General features: G+C 34.9%; 1 protein-coding gene across 1 annotated transcript; it reads right to left on the bottom strand.

The window, feature by feature from the left end:
- Nucleotides 1-4,238: 4,238 nt before the first annotated feature.
- Nucleotides 4,239-14,350, bottom strand: LOC144436533 (BRISC and BRCA1-A complex member 1-like). The gene is made up of 7 exons (XM_078125343.1): nucleotides 13,819-14,350; nucleotides 9,907-9,965; nucleotides 8,707-8,827; nucleotides 8,125-8,231; nucleotides 6,226-6,352; nucleotides 5,961-6,047; nucleotides 4,239-5,309 (listed from the first exon to the last, which is right to left on the bottom strand). Exons 1-7 carry the CDS (start codon nucleotides 14,260-14,262, stop codon nucleotides 5,139-5,141), a joined length of 1,116 nt encoding a protein of 371 aa, XP_077981469.1. The 5' UTR covers nucleotides 14,263-14,350; the 3' UTR covers nucleotides 4,239-5,138.
- Between the last annotated feature and the right edge of the window lie 3,544 nt (nucleotides 14,351-17,894).

The following is a 17,894-nucleotide window of genomic DNA, read 5'->3' on the forward strand; positions in this document are numbered from 1 at the left end:
CTGACAAGATATTGTATAAAACTCACTGAATGAACTCTACATATCATTTATTTCTTTTCTCAAGCTCATTGTATGAAAATCAAACACTACTAAACATTTGTACCGCATTTTTATTTTCTGTTGACATTAGCTGAATAAACTTTCCTTCATTTGGTTGGTTGATATAGAACATAGGAATGTATTTCTTCCTTTGAATATAAAAGAATTACGGAGGTTTATTAGTGACACGTGGATTTTCTTTATTTTATCCGACAAAATTTTTATTTTTTTATCCAACAATTTTTTTATTTTTGTATCCAACATTTTTTTTTCCAACAATTTTTTTTTATCCAACAAAAAATTTCTTTCGGACCATATGCGCCCTGTGGTGCCTTTACCTTGGCATAAGCCACGTGATGAACGAACAGAGCCGTTGATGTATTGCTCACCAAATTGTTACTTTGTGTTGTTGTTTTTTTTTATGTTTTTATTTATTTATTTATTTATTTTTTTTTTTTGGGGGGGGGGGTTTAAATCTTATCCCTACAAAGTGCTATGCAATAAAGTAATGATTTGAAAAGCTGGTGTTAGGTTTTTTTTCGAAATCAATTTACCTTGTTCTTTACTGTGACTATCTTTAAATATTTATGAGTTCTTTATACTGAGCGCCGTCAACCGGTGACCCTTTCTCGTCCCCACTCATACGTCCTTTTTGTCCGTTTTCATGGTGTCAGAGTAAAGCTGGTTTATTACACCAACAGCAAGCACAGTTGAAAATGATTTAGAAAAAAAAACAATACTAACTTTTCAAATCATTACTTTATTACATGGCACCTTGTAGGGAAAATGGATTATTTTTTTAAGAAAGAAAAATGAAAAATAAACAAAAAAAAATATCAGTAAACACATATGCCCAAATCAAAGCCCCTGCGCTATAATCATAAATTTGAAGTTACTTCTGATGAATTTTGCATGATCATTTGTCTAATAAAATTAGACATATGTCATCAGAATAATGCATATTTTCGTTATTCGTTATTTTATGGGGTACATAAATTTGCACCTCAGTTAACTTTGAATGGAGATATGGAATGGCACAGCTCAGACTATAGCACCTCCACCAACGAGTCTATGGTTGCTGAAGCTGTCAGAGTTCGTGCTATTTGTTTACCGAGAGAGCTTATTCGAATCCCCGTTCCACCAGCCAATAAAGTGGGTCCAAGTCTACTTACATCTGTTGAGTGAGTATGGAGCGATCGGGGATCCCTGCAGGGTTACCGTCTCGCACCCCAGTGAATCTATACTTAATAAGAAGAACGCACAGCAAGTATGTTTTGAACGCATGTGACTTATCTACATGTCTGAAGGTATACTATAGCTTTCGGACGTTAAGTCGCCCATATAATTATAAATGTAGTATTGAGCGATGCTGTTGGAAGCAATGCGTACATCACCTCCTCATTACCAACAAAAAATGTTGTGTTCTCAATGTCATCAGCCTTAGTGATTCACCAATGCGTATACATTACACTGCGGTTATTGACTCACGATTGTCGTTACTCGAAAATAAGTATGCGTTGTAATATTCCGGTATACAGTATAGTATCTAAAGGCTATTAGTAACCTAACATGTTGTCGTGCTGAATACAAAGAACTGTGTACAGGGTGTGGCGCTTTAAATATTCATGTAACGTTTTAAATTTTACTTTTCTATTAAAATGTATACTGCGTTCCTAATAACTATCTCATGTTCCTGATACTTTACAACAAGTATTAAATACCTTTTCATCGTCTGTTTACATTTCTAGAGGTGTTGTGCTTTATATGCGGTGATTTCAACTTTTATAGTAATTTTACCTCAGTCTGTAATATTATAGCGAGAAGAGTCTTTGCTGGAAAGTATTTTCATAATTGTGATTACAGAATTTTTTATGACCTTCAAGATGCTGGTGCTGATTTGTACGTGAAGTCCTCATGATCTCAGATACGTGAAAAGTGAGAATCATCATATAACAACCAGGAAATCGTATCGTATGCTCGGCTGATTATGTCAGGGCAAAATACTGTCATTTGTTTTCATATTCTGTTCAGATTGTCCCTACTTGTGTACATCTTTACAAGGACTGTTTCGGATCGTATGATATCGAAGTGATCTCAAATTTAAAACGTTTACAGTCATGTAATGTATAATTATAATATGAATGAAAAATAGGTTACATGATGGCGTTTTGCAAATTAATTCTTATTTCAGATAGGTGCCGGTGGATAGCTCATACAGAAGATAGATTACTTTGTCTTTCCATAGACAACAAAGAAAGTTTATCAGATCTTTATGAATTCATTGATATACATATTATATTTTATCAAGCTTAAATATAATATGTATATCAATGAATTCATAAAGATCTGATAAACTTTCTTTAAATAGTATTATTGTAGAGGGGTTGCTGCTTCATGGTGCATGGGTTTTGATTTCAAATAAAATAGCATTGCATGATTGTAGGTGGATTTTTTATTCTAATTCATTTGACGCCGGACCAAAATATATTTGCATACATTTTTCAAAAAAAAGATTCACTGTTGTGAAGGGCGTGGCCGGTCATGCATGCTAGGCAAATTCGGTCAATATGTATTGAACACTAACTGCAGAATAACACCTCCAGAAACATCCCACTAACTTTCATCCCCATTCCCCCATGCAGTTTTCCAGATACAAGTTTTATGACCAAAATTGAGATTTTTAGATATAATTTGCATATCGCAAATGGCATCATCATGTGAATACACCTTCTACACATCCCAAGATGCATCCCACTAAGTTTCAGCTCAATGAGCTCAGTAGTTTGGAATGAACGACATTTGACCAAAACGAAACATTGTTAGACCTCATTTGTATTTAGGGATCATGTTATAAACATTTTTAATCTAAATACCCTAAAAATGTTCCCACCAAATTTCAGCTTAGTAATTTTTTAATTATAGATTTTGCACTAAACATTTTTACATCAAATTTGCATATCACTGATGGGATCATGTTATCAACAATTCTTAATCTAAACACCTCTAAGAACACTCCAATCAAATTTCAGCCAAATCTGCTCAGTAGCTTTGGAATGAAAGATTTTTGACCACAAAGACTCATATTTAGACCTAATTTGCATATCATCTAAATACCCCTAACAACGTTCCTGCCAAATTTCAGCCCAATCTGCTCAGTATTTTTTTACCAGAAATGACACCGGTAATGCAATCATTTTGCTTTGAACAGTTTTCCAACTAGACACCATGAGCAATGTCCCCACCAAATATCAAGGCAATCAGTCCGGAGGTTTGTGAGTTGTTCATGCACACACCCAAACACAGACACTGTGCCATGCCTATAGCACTACTGAACTTCCTTAGTTAGTCTTTGCAATATAAACCATCATTTAGCTGTTGCTATGGGCATGATTCTGTTGCTAGGCATATTAGGCTACTTATTTCGAATATGTCTTCACTTACCTACCCATCCTTGTTGTTATCTTTGTAATATGCATCATCATCATCATCATCATCATCTCAGTGTTGCTAAGGTCATGGTTGCCAGGGAAAATTACAAATCGCCTTTATCAATTGTGTCACAATGTTTTAAACAATAACTGAAGAATAACATCTCCAGAAACATACCCGCCAATTTTCAACCTCATCAACCATGCACTTTCATGATGCAAGTTTTTGACCAAAACTGACATTTTTAGACGTAATTTGCATACCGCTGATGGTATCATCACGTTGTAAATACAACTTCATCTACACATGCCCAGATGCATCTCCATTAAATTTCAGCCCAATCAGCACGGTAGTTCAGGAATGATTGATTTTTGACCAGACACATTTTTAGCCCTAATTTGCATATCACAGATGGGATCATCATGTTGGGAACAATTATGAATATAATTCCCCTGAAGTAAGTTCCAACCAAATTTCAACCCAGTTTGCTCAGTAGTTTGGAATTAAAGGTTTTTGACCAAAAATACACAGTTTTATACCTCATTTGCATATCACTGACGGGATTATATTATGAACAACTCTTAACCTAAACACCACTAAGAATGTTGCCATTAAATTTCTGAGCGATCTGCCCAGTAGTTTTTGAGTTTAAGTTTTTTTTACCAAAAATTACATTCTTTTGACCATCACATACACTGGTTGTATGATCATTTTGATTTGAACAATTTCCAAACTAGACACCCAAGGTATAAACCCATCAAATATCATGGCAATCGGTCCAGCGGTTTTTGACTGTAAGTTGTTTACGCACACACACACACACACATGCACACATCCACACAGATAGACAGACACTTTGCCATGCCTATAGCACTACTGAACCTAAGAAGTTCACTCATGCTAACAAGTCACCCCCACCTCACCGCTCAGGTTCACTTCGTACGCCTTACAGAGAGGCGATTGTCTCAAAGTCTGGCAGCAAGACTAATTGATTATAGAAGTGTTGTGTATATGCATACAATAGAGATTCACAAAGTATACTTTAATACAATGTTTGACCAATTAAAACACATTAATTTTCATTTGAAGATTCCAAATTTTGTAGTCGAGAGTAACAGTAAGATAATCAAATTAAGTCCTGTAGTACATTTACAACACTACAACTACCATATTTTGAACTCCTCAATCAAAACAATGGCAGACAGTGGTAAGGAAATTGCACATGTAAGTAGTAACATGGGCTCAACAGTTAATACTCAGAAAAACCTACAAAGAACAAAAAAAATATGCATTTCCTTTTTTGATATTGTCAACTCAGCATCCTTTGTTTTGTCAACATAATGAGTTCTGCTGATGATAACATCATGGTGCAGTCCTTCATGACTGGTTATGTAATGGAGTAGGTAGCTTTCAACAGATATTCAGGTGTAGTCTTCCTTTGCAATTGATTATTATCGTAAAGCACAGCCTCTTTTACAGCACAGGCCAAGACGCACCACCAATTACTGTATATGAAATAACGCTTTCACAGCCTTAAGAAACCAGAGCTGTAGTTTGCAGTGTCATGGAAGAAATAACAGCTCTGGATTGTGAGAATGCAATTGACGGGCATTGGTAGTGATCCGCACCTCATTATTTTATCAGCGGTTGATTGTTAACGTTAGTGGTGATCAGCTGAATTCGTGGATTAGTTTATAACTGATGTCTTTCTGCAATGGTCTTTGTAATGGATGTGCCACGAGTTTGGCCATGTTGTCATGGAGATAGGTTGGGTTTCGACTAACTTCAAAGACAAACGAAGTACCTCTTTCATCCAAATCACACAGTTTATCAAATATCACCTATGGAATAAAATGGAATAATATAGTCAGTCTGGCATTATGAAATGTATGTCTTCATATAGGGTATCTCTTTTAGAGTTGTGCTCGCTGCTTCTAGAATGTTTATATGAAACTTTTTTGTTAGCAATAATGACTGACTCAATCATAATATAATTAGACATTATTTCCCATTATTTTTCTTCATTCAGCCAAGGAAAATATGAGTGACTTAAGGGGGCCTTGTCACTACGAGTCACTAGATGAATAGTGACAACCCTTAGGTCATGAGCATTTTCCGGCTGAATGAAGTAAACTGTGGGGAATAATATAATTATATCATTGTTAGTAACATTTTTACAAATTTGGGGAAAGTAATGGCAATTTTGATTGTTTTGACTCATGTTTAGAACACTGCAAAACCAATGACATAGACACACCTTGTCATAACGTAGAACGATGCGAGTTTATATTCAATATTTGTTTTGTTGAACCTGGCTCGTGCATGGTATAATACACCTTGAACAGTACTGAATCACATGTGGGTAAAGTGTCCGTGTAGGTGTATACACCATATAGCAATTCATCATAACTTCCTACAGTTATATCATAATGATTGTGTATTGACCATTTCCCTATAGGTAATTTTATGAAGAGTTTGAAATATTTACTCACCTCACAGTGGTTATCATCATTTGGTGATTCATGAAGATAGAATGCATCCAGGAAGAAGTAGGGTGACTGCATCAAAGACTGCATCACCTGTAGATATATTGTGAATGTAGTGTGATGAATAATTTTTACATATAAAGCTTTTAGCCTCAGAAAATAGTTGCTACATAACACCCCTTGAGAAAATAGACACATACTAGTGCTCTCATTGACTGGCAATAAATGTTAAATATAATACTTTTTCTGGGGTTGTTCAAATATGCCTTACCTGTCTTCCTTGTGAAAATTCTGGTACACAGTGAGATCTACCATAAATGATAATAGTTCGTACAATATAAGGTGGTGGTATCACATCTTCTTCACCGTCAACTGATGGCAATGTAACTCTATCAGATCTGAAGAAAATAGTTGACCAATCAGCTTCTATACATGGTATCCATACAAAAAATACTAAATTTGAACTGCTGACTTTGCAGGCTGTGTGAAGAAACTGCTTGCCAAGTTTATCATCCAGCATACTATGGTAGGTAACAGTTAAACATTAGACTTTACCTTTAAAATAATCTTTTATGACTTTTAAGATTTCGTAGTTTAGTGTTGGAAGCAATTGTGTAGTTTTAAATTTGTTTGAACTAATACTGAATATTAATTATATTCAATAAATCTGCAAAAGTTAATCAATTACAAGATAAAGTTATTAACAGTAAGTTCTATAGTCATGTTTTTGTAATTAGTTTAAAATACTAAGAGCCAAATTTTATGATTAGGCAAAATAAAATAAAAATATTGTGTGTTTCCAATAACCAGACCATCCCTAAACATTTTTTTTACACATCTAAATAAAAAGATGAGAAATTCTTGACCTTTATGCATGTCTGTTTTCTTTCCCTAGTGATGTCTACATATTGATTCAAACTATCAGAGGAGTATTCTGATCGACATTTTGTTTGTTTTTTGGCTCAACGCAAAAATAAAAACAATTAAAAAGATTTATAAAATAAAATCCCAACCTAACTACCCTATTTTCTGAGGCCATGTTATCATAAACACACAATTATTTATTTCTGCCTTACCATCTACCACCTCTGGTGGATAATGTTTAAATATTACTCTGGTGAAATCACATTTGACAAATAAACACAGAAATCAAATTAAAGTTTCCTGACATTTTGATCTATGCATTGCATGAAATAGACAAGATTTACATTCACATTTCAATGGTTTTATCTGTATGTATATGAAAACAGATGCCGTGTTTTATTTATATCATACCATGCACGAGCCAAATATGAGTCAAAATGTTCAAAATTACCATTACTTTCCCCGAATAATCTTTGATATTACTAGAGCTGGTATATAATTATGTTATTCTCCAATAGTTTTCTTCAGTTGGAAAATACTCGTGACCTAAGGGTTGTCACTATGAGTTGTTAGACGAGTAGTGACAAGGGCCCCTTAGGTCACTCATATTTTCCTTGTTTGAATGAAGAAAAATAGTGTGGGGAATAATATCTAAGTGTAGTCTTCTAGTGTACATGTACACCCCTTCAGGGACTGCTTCTGTTTACACTTACCATGTATCTTGATTACGATATAATGCTATCCATATGATCAAGGCACCACATACTATAGTGAATACCCATTCAATGTAACCTACTACATTTCGCAATACTAGCGACTATACCATACACAAGCCAAGTTATTGTCATTGGAGAGAAAATATGGAAGATATACCCTGGTTGTCCTATGTCATGACAACCCATGGCTATGTCACTGGTTTTGCGTTGCTTGAAATATAAGTCAAAACATTCGGAACTGACATCACTTTCCCCAAATTTTCAAAAATTATGCTTGTGGAGGTATAATTACAGTATTCCTCAATATTTTTCTTCATGTAGCCAGAAAATACTCAAAAAGTAAGGGTTTGTCACTACCTGTCTAGCGACTCTTAGTAACAAGGCCCCTTAGGTCACTTGTATTTTCCTTGACAGAACCACAAAAAATATTGGGGAATAATATGTAATTAATTACTTTACCTGTCGTAGCTTGACAAAATTATGGGTTCTGTACTCATATTTCCAAAAGCCCGCCTAAAGTATATATCTTGGAGCAGACCTAAACTGAACCTTTCCAATCCAAGTATGAATGCTTCAAAGTGAATACTTACATGACTTCAAAGAGAGACGACATGTCAAAGGAATCATAATCATTCTCATTGTCCAAGTCTGCCAACACATAGCAAAACTCTTCCGTATTATTAGTGAAATTGTGCATCTGGAATGGAAAAAAAACAAAATCAAAGATTCAGGTAACTTGACATGTCAGACGACAAATTAATGCACAGATAGACTGTAATGACATTATTGGTCCCGGCTTATCAGCCTGCCCTAATTTGGGGACAAGGGGATTAGACTGCACCCACAATGGCAGATCTGTCAGTCTACTATGCAGAATGAGGAAAATAAATGATGCAGTCACTCCAGGTTAGATTCAAAACACAAGGGCATGTATGTATCATTGCATTGGTTGACAATGAAATTTGAGATTGTATTTGTTGGCAATGAAATTTCAGACAAACATGGTGAGAAAGTCAATGCTATCTTGTTAATAGTTATTACAAGTATACAAGTTGTTTTAATAGGGTATCCCCACAAATTTATGGTATATGTATGTCACATGGGAAGTTACTCAAATTTTCAATAATTTTCCGCCTGTTATAACTTATGATAACAATACTTAATGAACTTACCCACAATGCATTGTCCTGGAGTACAACCAGAGCAAATTCGTGTTTTCTATTGATGGCTGCTTTACTGTGTACAAATATACTGACAGCTCTCTTGACCATTTGTAATGAGGGATATCTGGTTCTGTAATAAAATACAGCAAAGTGGGTTATTGTACAAATATACTGACAGCTCTCTTGACCATACTGCAGTGAAGGATATCTAATTGTGTTGGATAATGTAGCAAAGTGGGTTAGTATACGTAGGTGACAATCAGTCTTATGTGGACAATATGGGCTTTCTGAACTAAGGTGGTATCACAAAGGCACCTTACATTTGAAAGACACACACATAAGCAAGACGAAAAAAATCACAAAACTTGTATAAAATATTAATACACATTGTACTTGTATTTCATGGTACCAACCACACTGTGATTACTATGGACCCGTCGTCAATCTCTATACTGAATAGATTTTACTTCAATATCTATCCAGGAATGCATGGGTATGATATTACATGCAGTCAGAAGACTTCAATTGGATACATAGACCTTGAGATATCATGTGACTTTAACTTATGTTTATTTGTGCGTGTGGTATACTCTGAGTCTGAAATTCTTTAGTAACTTCCTGGTGATATATGTAAATTATGTGGTATTAACTTCATACAGTAACTCACTGTAACTGTAGTGCGATTGTACTATCAGCTAACTATTCATCCTAACTATACCTTACACTGTGACAAATTGCATCCAATATTTCTACAACTCCAACACTGCATAAGTTTGTCATGGATAACAGATGTATATACCTAACATGCGCTTATGAAAATACTACTAATCTTAGATTTTCTAACCATTGAAATGTGCCGCAATGAAATGCACCAACTGTCATATTACAGCACGTGTTGAAAAGAAAAACATGAAAATTCAACATATATTGTAATATTGAAATTTCTGGTGATGCGATTGGTTGAATTGGTTAAACTGCCTTCCCTTACATTACCACCCTGTCTTCCCAAACCTTATCAAGATTACAGAATTTAAAAACTTTGTGACAACTTAAACTTTCTTTTCTCTATATTATAAATTCCAAAAGTAAATAGTGAATATGACAGACCAGCCAATCCAGCACGGGTCTGGCCAAACCCCATGCCAGATTTAACATCTACAGGCAAGTCTGAATAGTATAGAAAAAAGTTGTCATGACAACAAAACGTACCCATCCTTGGATAAAAATGGAGTGTTCTTCATCTCTGCCGACAAGTCCAAACAGAGAATCTGTGGATTGAAGATCAACAATTTATAAAAGTTATGTGTAAGTAGAGAAAATAAGTCACAAGTTCAATGGATGGACAAAACAAATTTAAGATTTTGTATAAAATGGAATAGGGGTAAATTAATATCAGAATCTACTTGCAATGATCTAACATTTTTTTTATAAACTTTTATGACATCACTAAGGAGATGATGCCAATTATTCAGGACTCTTTTGACGGTGTCCACGTGTCTCAGTCATTTTGTACTCCTGGAGATCATAAACTGTGCATCAAAATAAATATTCATCTCAGTACAAAACAATTAAAATTGGTCGATGTGACAAAAGAAAAAAAGAAAAATGTGACACTCAGACTGGGTGAGAATTGGGTGTTTAATTGATAAAATGACTTTACTATGTTTTTGTACTTGAAAAAAACAATGTGAAATAACATATACTAAGTCCTTGTTTGTGACTCAATAAAGTTGCTAAACATTGCGTAAAATCTTTGTATGCACCTTTTCCATCCATTTGCAATTTATTGAGTTATAAAAAAGGAATTGGTATGCTATTTCACATTTTTTAAAAAGAAAAACAGAGTAAAGTCGTTTCAGTTAAAAATCCAAAATAAATACCCAAGTATAATCCATGGGACCACTTTTCAACTAATAAAGGTGATCCTTGTAATTTCCAGTATGCTTAATGTGCTTTGCAAGCAGTGTTCTGCCAAGGTTTCCAACTAGTGGGGACAAAGGCCCCTTGGTTGCAAAAAGTGGGGTCATTTGACAGGGAGTGGGGTCAATTATTTATTGTCGATGGAATTCTATATATTACCTCAGACCACTATAGAGATACCATGGTCTGAGATATTCCATTACACATAGATTATTACCTAACTTCATAAAACAATTCCATTCATAATAACAGTTCCCAGTAAGCTATTTTTTGAAAATTGTACACTACACATTACACCTTAGAAAAAGAAGGCAATAAAAATTATGTAATTTTAAGTCATTTCTACAGAGTATATTATATATTGTTTAGAAAGATTGAACAGCCAGCTACTAGTCACAAATTTTAATCTGAATATCAATGAATAGCAGTGCTCAAATTTATGATTCCTTTTCTCAGACAAAGATAAAGAACAACTTCAAAATTAGTGAACATATGATTGAATAAAAACTTTGAGAAATCCTAATCTTGTAACCACTTGTTTCATTTTTACAACTGTTACATTGCCATGTTTATCATTCCCTCTTCAAATTCATGACGAGTTTAGAAAAAAAAAAACATTTTGAAGAAAATAAACTCCCTGACTTTCAAAAGTACCAAATGTGAATGAAAAACTTACAAATAATACAGTCAAACAAACTTTAAAATAATTTATTTTTATTTTTAATTACCATCACTGGCTGTGTAACAACATGATTTCATCCTGCTATATCAAATGACAGTATTAGTTACATATTGTAAACTTGATACGGAAAGCTGACATTAGGTGTCCTTGAAACTCTGAAATCTTGAACTTAAACTATCAACAACGTCAACGTTAGGATGCATGATGCTTTGTAATACCACTGTAATTATTTTCTGATTTGCACAACAAGTTCATTCGTCATGTCTGACCGGGCGCACATGCATCGGCCGTCTCTAGTGGCAGCCAGTGATCACTCATTGATTCAGTGCCCAACATTCACGTGTCACTGTCAACATCATGCAACACGATCCCCTAACGCAGCTTTGTCGGAATCAAAATACACATGTACTCATTTTGTTAACCCATCAACAACTGAATATCACAACCTGTCCCGTAAAATTTGGTTTACTAAGGCTTATGTAGCAGATAGATGTTCCGATTTCCCGTAGCAAGTTCAGTGTTTCGCACACGTCAGTGAGTAGGTCAGAGGTCGCGACAGTGACGGTAGACAAAACATGGGAAGAGAGACGTCCATTTAGGCGTCTCATCTACTCTATGAGACTACCTCTAATGTTTCAATTGAAGATTATGTTTATCAAAGTTGATCTTTTTGTTGCATATTAATGCATTTTTTTTGCATGTTAACAATAGAACTGCGCGTTGTCACTGTATCTTATATGATGTCAACAAAACTGCATGTCGCTTACAGAGTCAGTATACTTTTTGTGGTATTGACGCCAGGGCCTGTTCCTGGACTTAGTGTCTGCCCTACAATGAATGCGCCAAAATGACGCAAGGTGGGACAATTATTGCGTCATTTGTAATTTTAGGGGGCCAATGTCGCAAGGCCGCGGCCTCGGCAGAACACTGGCAAGTGAAGTTATACAATGTAACTAATACGGCCTATGTACAAAGATGGATGCACAAACTAACAAGAACCCCAGCTGTAGCAAGAAATGGGAAAATATCTCCATAGCTATATGCAACTGACAATTCAACATTACTTTATCCTCGAATCCACATAGGGCATTTCATTTCTACACAATACACCATCAAAGTATGGATTCCAGGCTATACACCACCAAACTTCAAATTTGCATTACTGGGACAAGCCATTAGCCAAGCAAGTGGACTTGTTATCAAAGAGTACCAATATTTACACATGTGATGATGGGCTCTTACATAACACAAGTAAACAGCTGTAAAACCTCTATTCGACCGTCTGCATGGACTGCAATTGAGGCAAACCTTATCTCCGTCTTATATCAGTTGTTATCAATTTATTAGGCTATTATAAGTAACGCTAAAAACAGCTTTAGAGATGCAAACAACTTTTATGACACTCGTTTTCGCCAGGCAAGCCTGCGGGTTTGTTGCACTTGGACCGCTAATGGTTTGTGACTGTCACGGGAGTGTTTAAAATTTGCTGCATATATGTTGTTTAGCAATACAAAAAAAATCACTTGTGTACAAAATACAACTATATTTGTATTGTGTAATATAGAAACTAACCATTTTTGCATGGGACTAATATAAGGGCAAATAAAAAAAATTGTTTGGTTCTGGTCACCCGGCCCCACCTGTTTTTTCACACTGACCATAACTTTGTCTTACATATTCAAGGAAAAAAATAAGAAAATTGCGAAAATTGTGAAGTCTCGCAAGAAATAGTGGATGTGGAAACTGACATCAACTTAAAAAGACAATATAAAACTGTTCTTCCAATCTGTAATGGCTGTACATCTGATGAGAAGAAACCAATAACACAGAGACCATATAGAAAACAACAGAAAACATAACTATCTGAACTAGACACTCACATGTGAAAAAATTAACTAAATGAAAAAATAAAATAACAAATCTACCCCACCTATTTTAAAATTGAATGTGATCAGAACCACACAATTTTTTTACACCTAACTTTAAACAAAAAAATCACTGTGATTTTACATTTTAGTGAAAAGAAAGTGGTGAAATGAACAAATAAAAATAATGTATATCACAGTAATTGTCAATCCTGCTTGCAGACAGAGTATGTTGTGACGAGATGATATTGTCCCTTTTCAGATGGTACTACAGGGACAATGCCAGAAACCTAGTTCCAACTTACATGTACCTTGTCTGCAGGCAACTTACTAATAAAGAAAGGATCAACACTCTAGGAAATGACGACATTTTCATAGTCTTTAGGGTCTTGTGAGTCATTTCATGATTTCACATCACATAAATTTCATTTCATGCCCAAGAAAACACAGACAGACAGACAGACAGACAGACAGACAGAAAGAAAGAAAGAAAGAAAGAAAGAAAGAAAGAAAGAAAGAAAGAAAGAAAGAAAGAAAGAAAGAAAGAAAGAAAGAAAGAAAGAAAGAAAGAAAAGAAAAGTTGTTTTACATTCATTGACCTAACTCATTGACTTAAAGTAATATTACATCATAAATAAGTACCATATGGCTTACAATTTTTTCTGGACAGTTGACTTTAGGCAGTAGCTGTACTAATTCCCCGTTTGTTTCCGTATCACAACTTGAATCAGACAGTAAATTAGTTTCATCATCATCATCATCATCATCATCATCATCATCATCATCTTCAGCATCCTCATCTTCAAGCCTTTCTCTCAAACTTCTTCCATTCACATTTTCGTCTGATTTTCCCTCATCGTGTTGCTGCCGATTAGTGGAGGCTTGTTGATCGACTTCTCTATTCCTTTGTGAAGTAGCGTTTTCACTCAAATCGAATTGTTCTGTAGTTGTGAAATCTTGTTCTGGAGTTTCCTCCTTTGGCAATGCTTCAACTCTGTCTTTAGTTTCGTCGTGTTCTTCAACGACAGGGTCACTGGGAATCCGGGTATTTGAATCAGGAATGTCCAAGTCCTCTTCCCTGGATCCTTCCATACTCATTTAATAAATTTGGAATGCTTAGATGATATAAACTGACCAACACTTCATCAATATAGCATCTATTCAATGAAAGCTTGAAATCACCATTATCTCGCTTGTCGTCCGCAGGTCACGTTAAGTCACCTGATCGTAGGCTCGTTCGCAGATGTCTAATTTGTAACGAATTCGAAGGTTAGTACATTGCTACCCGAACATTAACATCCGTGTTTTCAACCTCAGTCCAATGAAGTCGATCGCTACAATACATTTACCGACAAATTTTCTTAAAATACCAAGTCGTATAATGTGAAGCAGACACATTCATATATGTAACTTTTAGTACGAAGTCCACATACGTGAAACATCCGTCGCTGTGGGCGCTCTTTACAACCGTTAACCGCTGCAACACTTACCGACCAACTGCAGTCGAGTCCAATCTGATTAAAATCTGATGTTAGATAGGCTGGTATTCCTGTATTTACCTTTATTCCATCGTTATTGCGTCTTTTACGTGAGTTTTTTTTTTCCTGGACGAACGCCTTTCCAACAAAACAAAACAACACGTGTTTTTTGTAGTGATGGTATAGGAAAAAACCATATCTAGTATACCTCCATGAGTATCTGTTTATTTGCTGGTTTATTTAATTATTTTATTTGTTCCTATACTTGTTCATTTATTTATTTATTTGTTTGTTTGTTTGTTTGTTTATTTGTTTATTTGTTTGTTTGTTTGTTTCGGTTCCTGGGTTCCCTGTGCTTCAACTACGGCTCAGGCTCAATTAGTTTTGTTTACAAATACAAACAAACAGATAAACAAACGAAAAAACAAGTAAACAAACAAACAAACAAAAACTAACTAACAAAATAAACCGACAAATGAGTAAATACATGAGTAAACGACAACAAACCAATGAACAAACACTACCCCCCCCCCTCCCCCCTCCCCCCGCAATGGTCACATCATTTCCAGATGTGCCCATTGCAGGGGGGGGGGGGGTATAGACTGTCGACAGTCGCTCGCGCCTTTTTTTCCTCCGTTTTATCTAAACTCCGATCCGGCGCAACACTAGTCTAATCGCAAACTGATATCGAGGGCCGAAAGCCCGAGCCTTATACTTGTCGTTCGTTTGTTTATTCATTTGTCATTTATTCGATAGTTTATTTATTTATTTATTTATTTATTTTGTTTTGTTTTGTTTTGTTTTGTTTTGTTTTGTTTTGTTTTGTTTTGTTTTGTTTTGTTTTGTTTTGTTTTGTTTTGTTTGTCACACGGTTCCTGGGTCCCCTGTGGTCTATGCGGCATAGACATGAAACAGTCGACAGTCAGTCTGTCAATAATGAAAGTACTCCATTGTACACAAGCCTACCTGTAGCACAGGGAACTCAGGCTCACTTTCTTTTGTTAACGAAAACAAACAAATAAATAAATAAATAAATAAATAAATGAATGAATGAATGAATGAATGAATGAATGAATGAATGAATGAATGAATGAATGAATGAATGAATGAATAAATAAATAAATAAATAAATAAATAAATAAATAAATAAATAAATAAATGAATAAATAAATAAATAAATAAATAAATAAATAAATAAATAAATAAATAAATAAATAAATAAATAAATAAATAAATAAATACTGACAAACATCAACAATAGAGTAATCACAAATCAGTATCAACAATAATGAATGTTTGGCAGTATCAAGAATTAGTATGATTGTATTTTCCCATATGCAACTAGTCACAATTCCAGGGGGTATTTGGAATTGTGACTATTGTGAATATAGGAAAACATATATCACTGATTTGTGATTACTCTAAATATTGTTGATGTTTGTCAGTACTTATTTATCTATTTATTATTCATTCATTCATTTATTTATTTATTTGTTTATTTATTTATTTATTTGTTTATTTATTTGTTTGTTTGTTTGTTTGTTTTCATTAAACAAAACTAACTGAGCCTGAGTTCCCTGTGATCTACCGCGAACCGAAGGACATTGGAAGAAGTATTTCTCACTCATCCTTTACTGCATGGTTTCTATAATTAGAGAATGCTAAACCTTTAGTTCAACTCGCACAACGGAGAACAAGCCATCGTCGCAAACCACGACCGTTTTACGGTACCGTTCTTAATGAGCCGGTTCGAAGAAATAATAACTCTGGCTTGCGAGAATAAGAACAAGCAAACTCTATAGTAACCTTCAACTTGATAAAGTATGTATTACGTAGGTGAGCAAGTAGGCTTAGTCTAGCTGCTAGACCTCAGGCTTTCCTCCCAACACTCTGTTGCTGAAGGTGGCACACAATCGGGCTGTCACCCTCACTAGCGACCTTCGATCGCCTTGACAGTGAGCAGAAAAGCCCAAGGGGTCTAGCAGCAAGACTAGTGAGTAAGCTGTTGTATAATATCAAGAGACACTGTCATTTGAAATATGAAAATATCAAATATCAATGCAATGAAATCATACAGGAACGATTAATTTGCAGGAAATATCTGACTTATAGATCGAACTTTGATGTCAAGTGATGCAGGACCTCAATTTGATTAATCGGAATATGCAAATTATGCCAACATATTATACCCTGACATACAAGCTTCAGATTCTGTCTGGCGAGCCTGCTGTTATTGGATAATTCAAAATATCAAGACCAGTATTGTTACCCAGATACACTTGGCACTGTCATCCATTAGTAAACAAAGTTAGGACACTGGGACATAGTTATTTTATTGTGAATATTTATTTCTTGAAGTGTTTCTCACCTTAATAAATTGTGGTGACAGAAAAGAATTGTTGGAAATAATGCTTAAATGATAAAGCTGTACACAAATTATTGTTGTTGATTTAATAGGTTAATATTATTCTAATCTAGTAATTGTACAAACAATAACAAAAGTTATATTTCACACCCTTTCAAATATTTTTTGCAATTCATCTAGTTGCAAACGTGGACTTGACGTATGATGTTTCAAATTGTTTTTCAAAGGAAAGAAACATATAGCGGAGTTAATCTATCATTCGAATCCTTGCACAAATTATCAACTGTGTGGCCACTTTAAGGCCAAATAAAACTTTTCGTGTTGTTTCTTCGTGCATCACAGGTTGGCATATCTTTTTGATGTTGTGTTGTGACGATCATATGAAGTTATGTGTTTAGTCACAATTTACCTACGATATTCAGTAATGCTAGGAGTATGGAGAAGTGTCTGTCTTCGTGTGTGTGTGTGTGTGTGTGTGTGTGTGTGTGTGTGTGTCTGTCTGTCTGTCTGTCTGTCTGTCTGTCTGTCTGTCTGTCTGTCTGTCTGTCTGTCTGTCTGTCTATTTCTGTGTCTGTGAACAAGACGTCAAAAACCACTAGACTGCTTTCCTGTGTATTTGAGTGGCCACGGTGTTACTTTGTGTATTGAGTCGGGGAATTACTCACCAAAGTGATGGCACAACATGTGTGTGAGTCGGTTCCAAAAAAATCACTTTTATTAAAATCAAGCTAGAAATAAATACTGAGCAGATTTTATCACAGATTATTGCAGATTGTTTGCATTCCAACAATTATTGTGTGTAGGAACGAAAATCTAAAAACTTTGCCCTTACAGGAGACATTCAGTTTAAATCTGGTTCAGCAAAGGTGTAATAATTTTTATTTTTA

Source organism: Glandiceps talaboti, chromosome 6 (genome assembly GCF_964340395.1).
Source record: "Glandiceps talaboti chromosome 6, keGlaTala1.1, whole genome shotgun sequence".
Taxonomy (NCBI): Eukaryota; Metazoa; Hemichordata; class Enteropneusta; family Spengelidae; genus Glandiceps; species Glandiceps talaboti.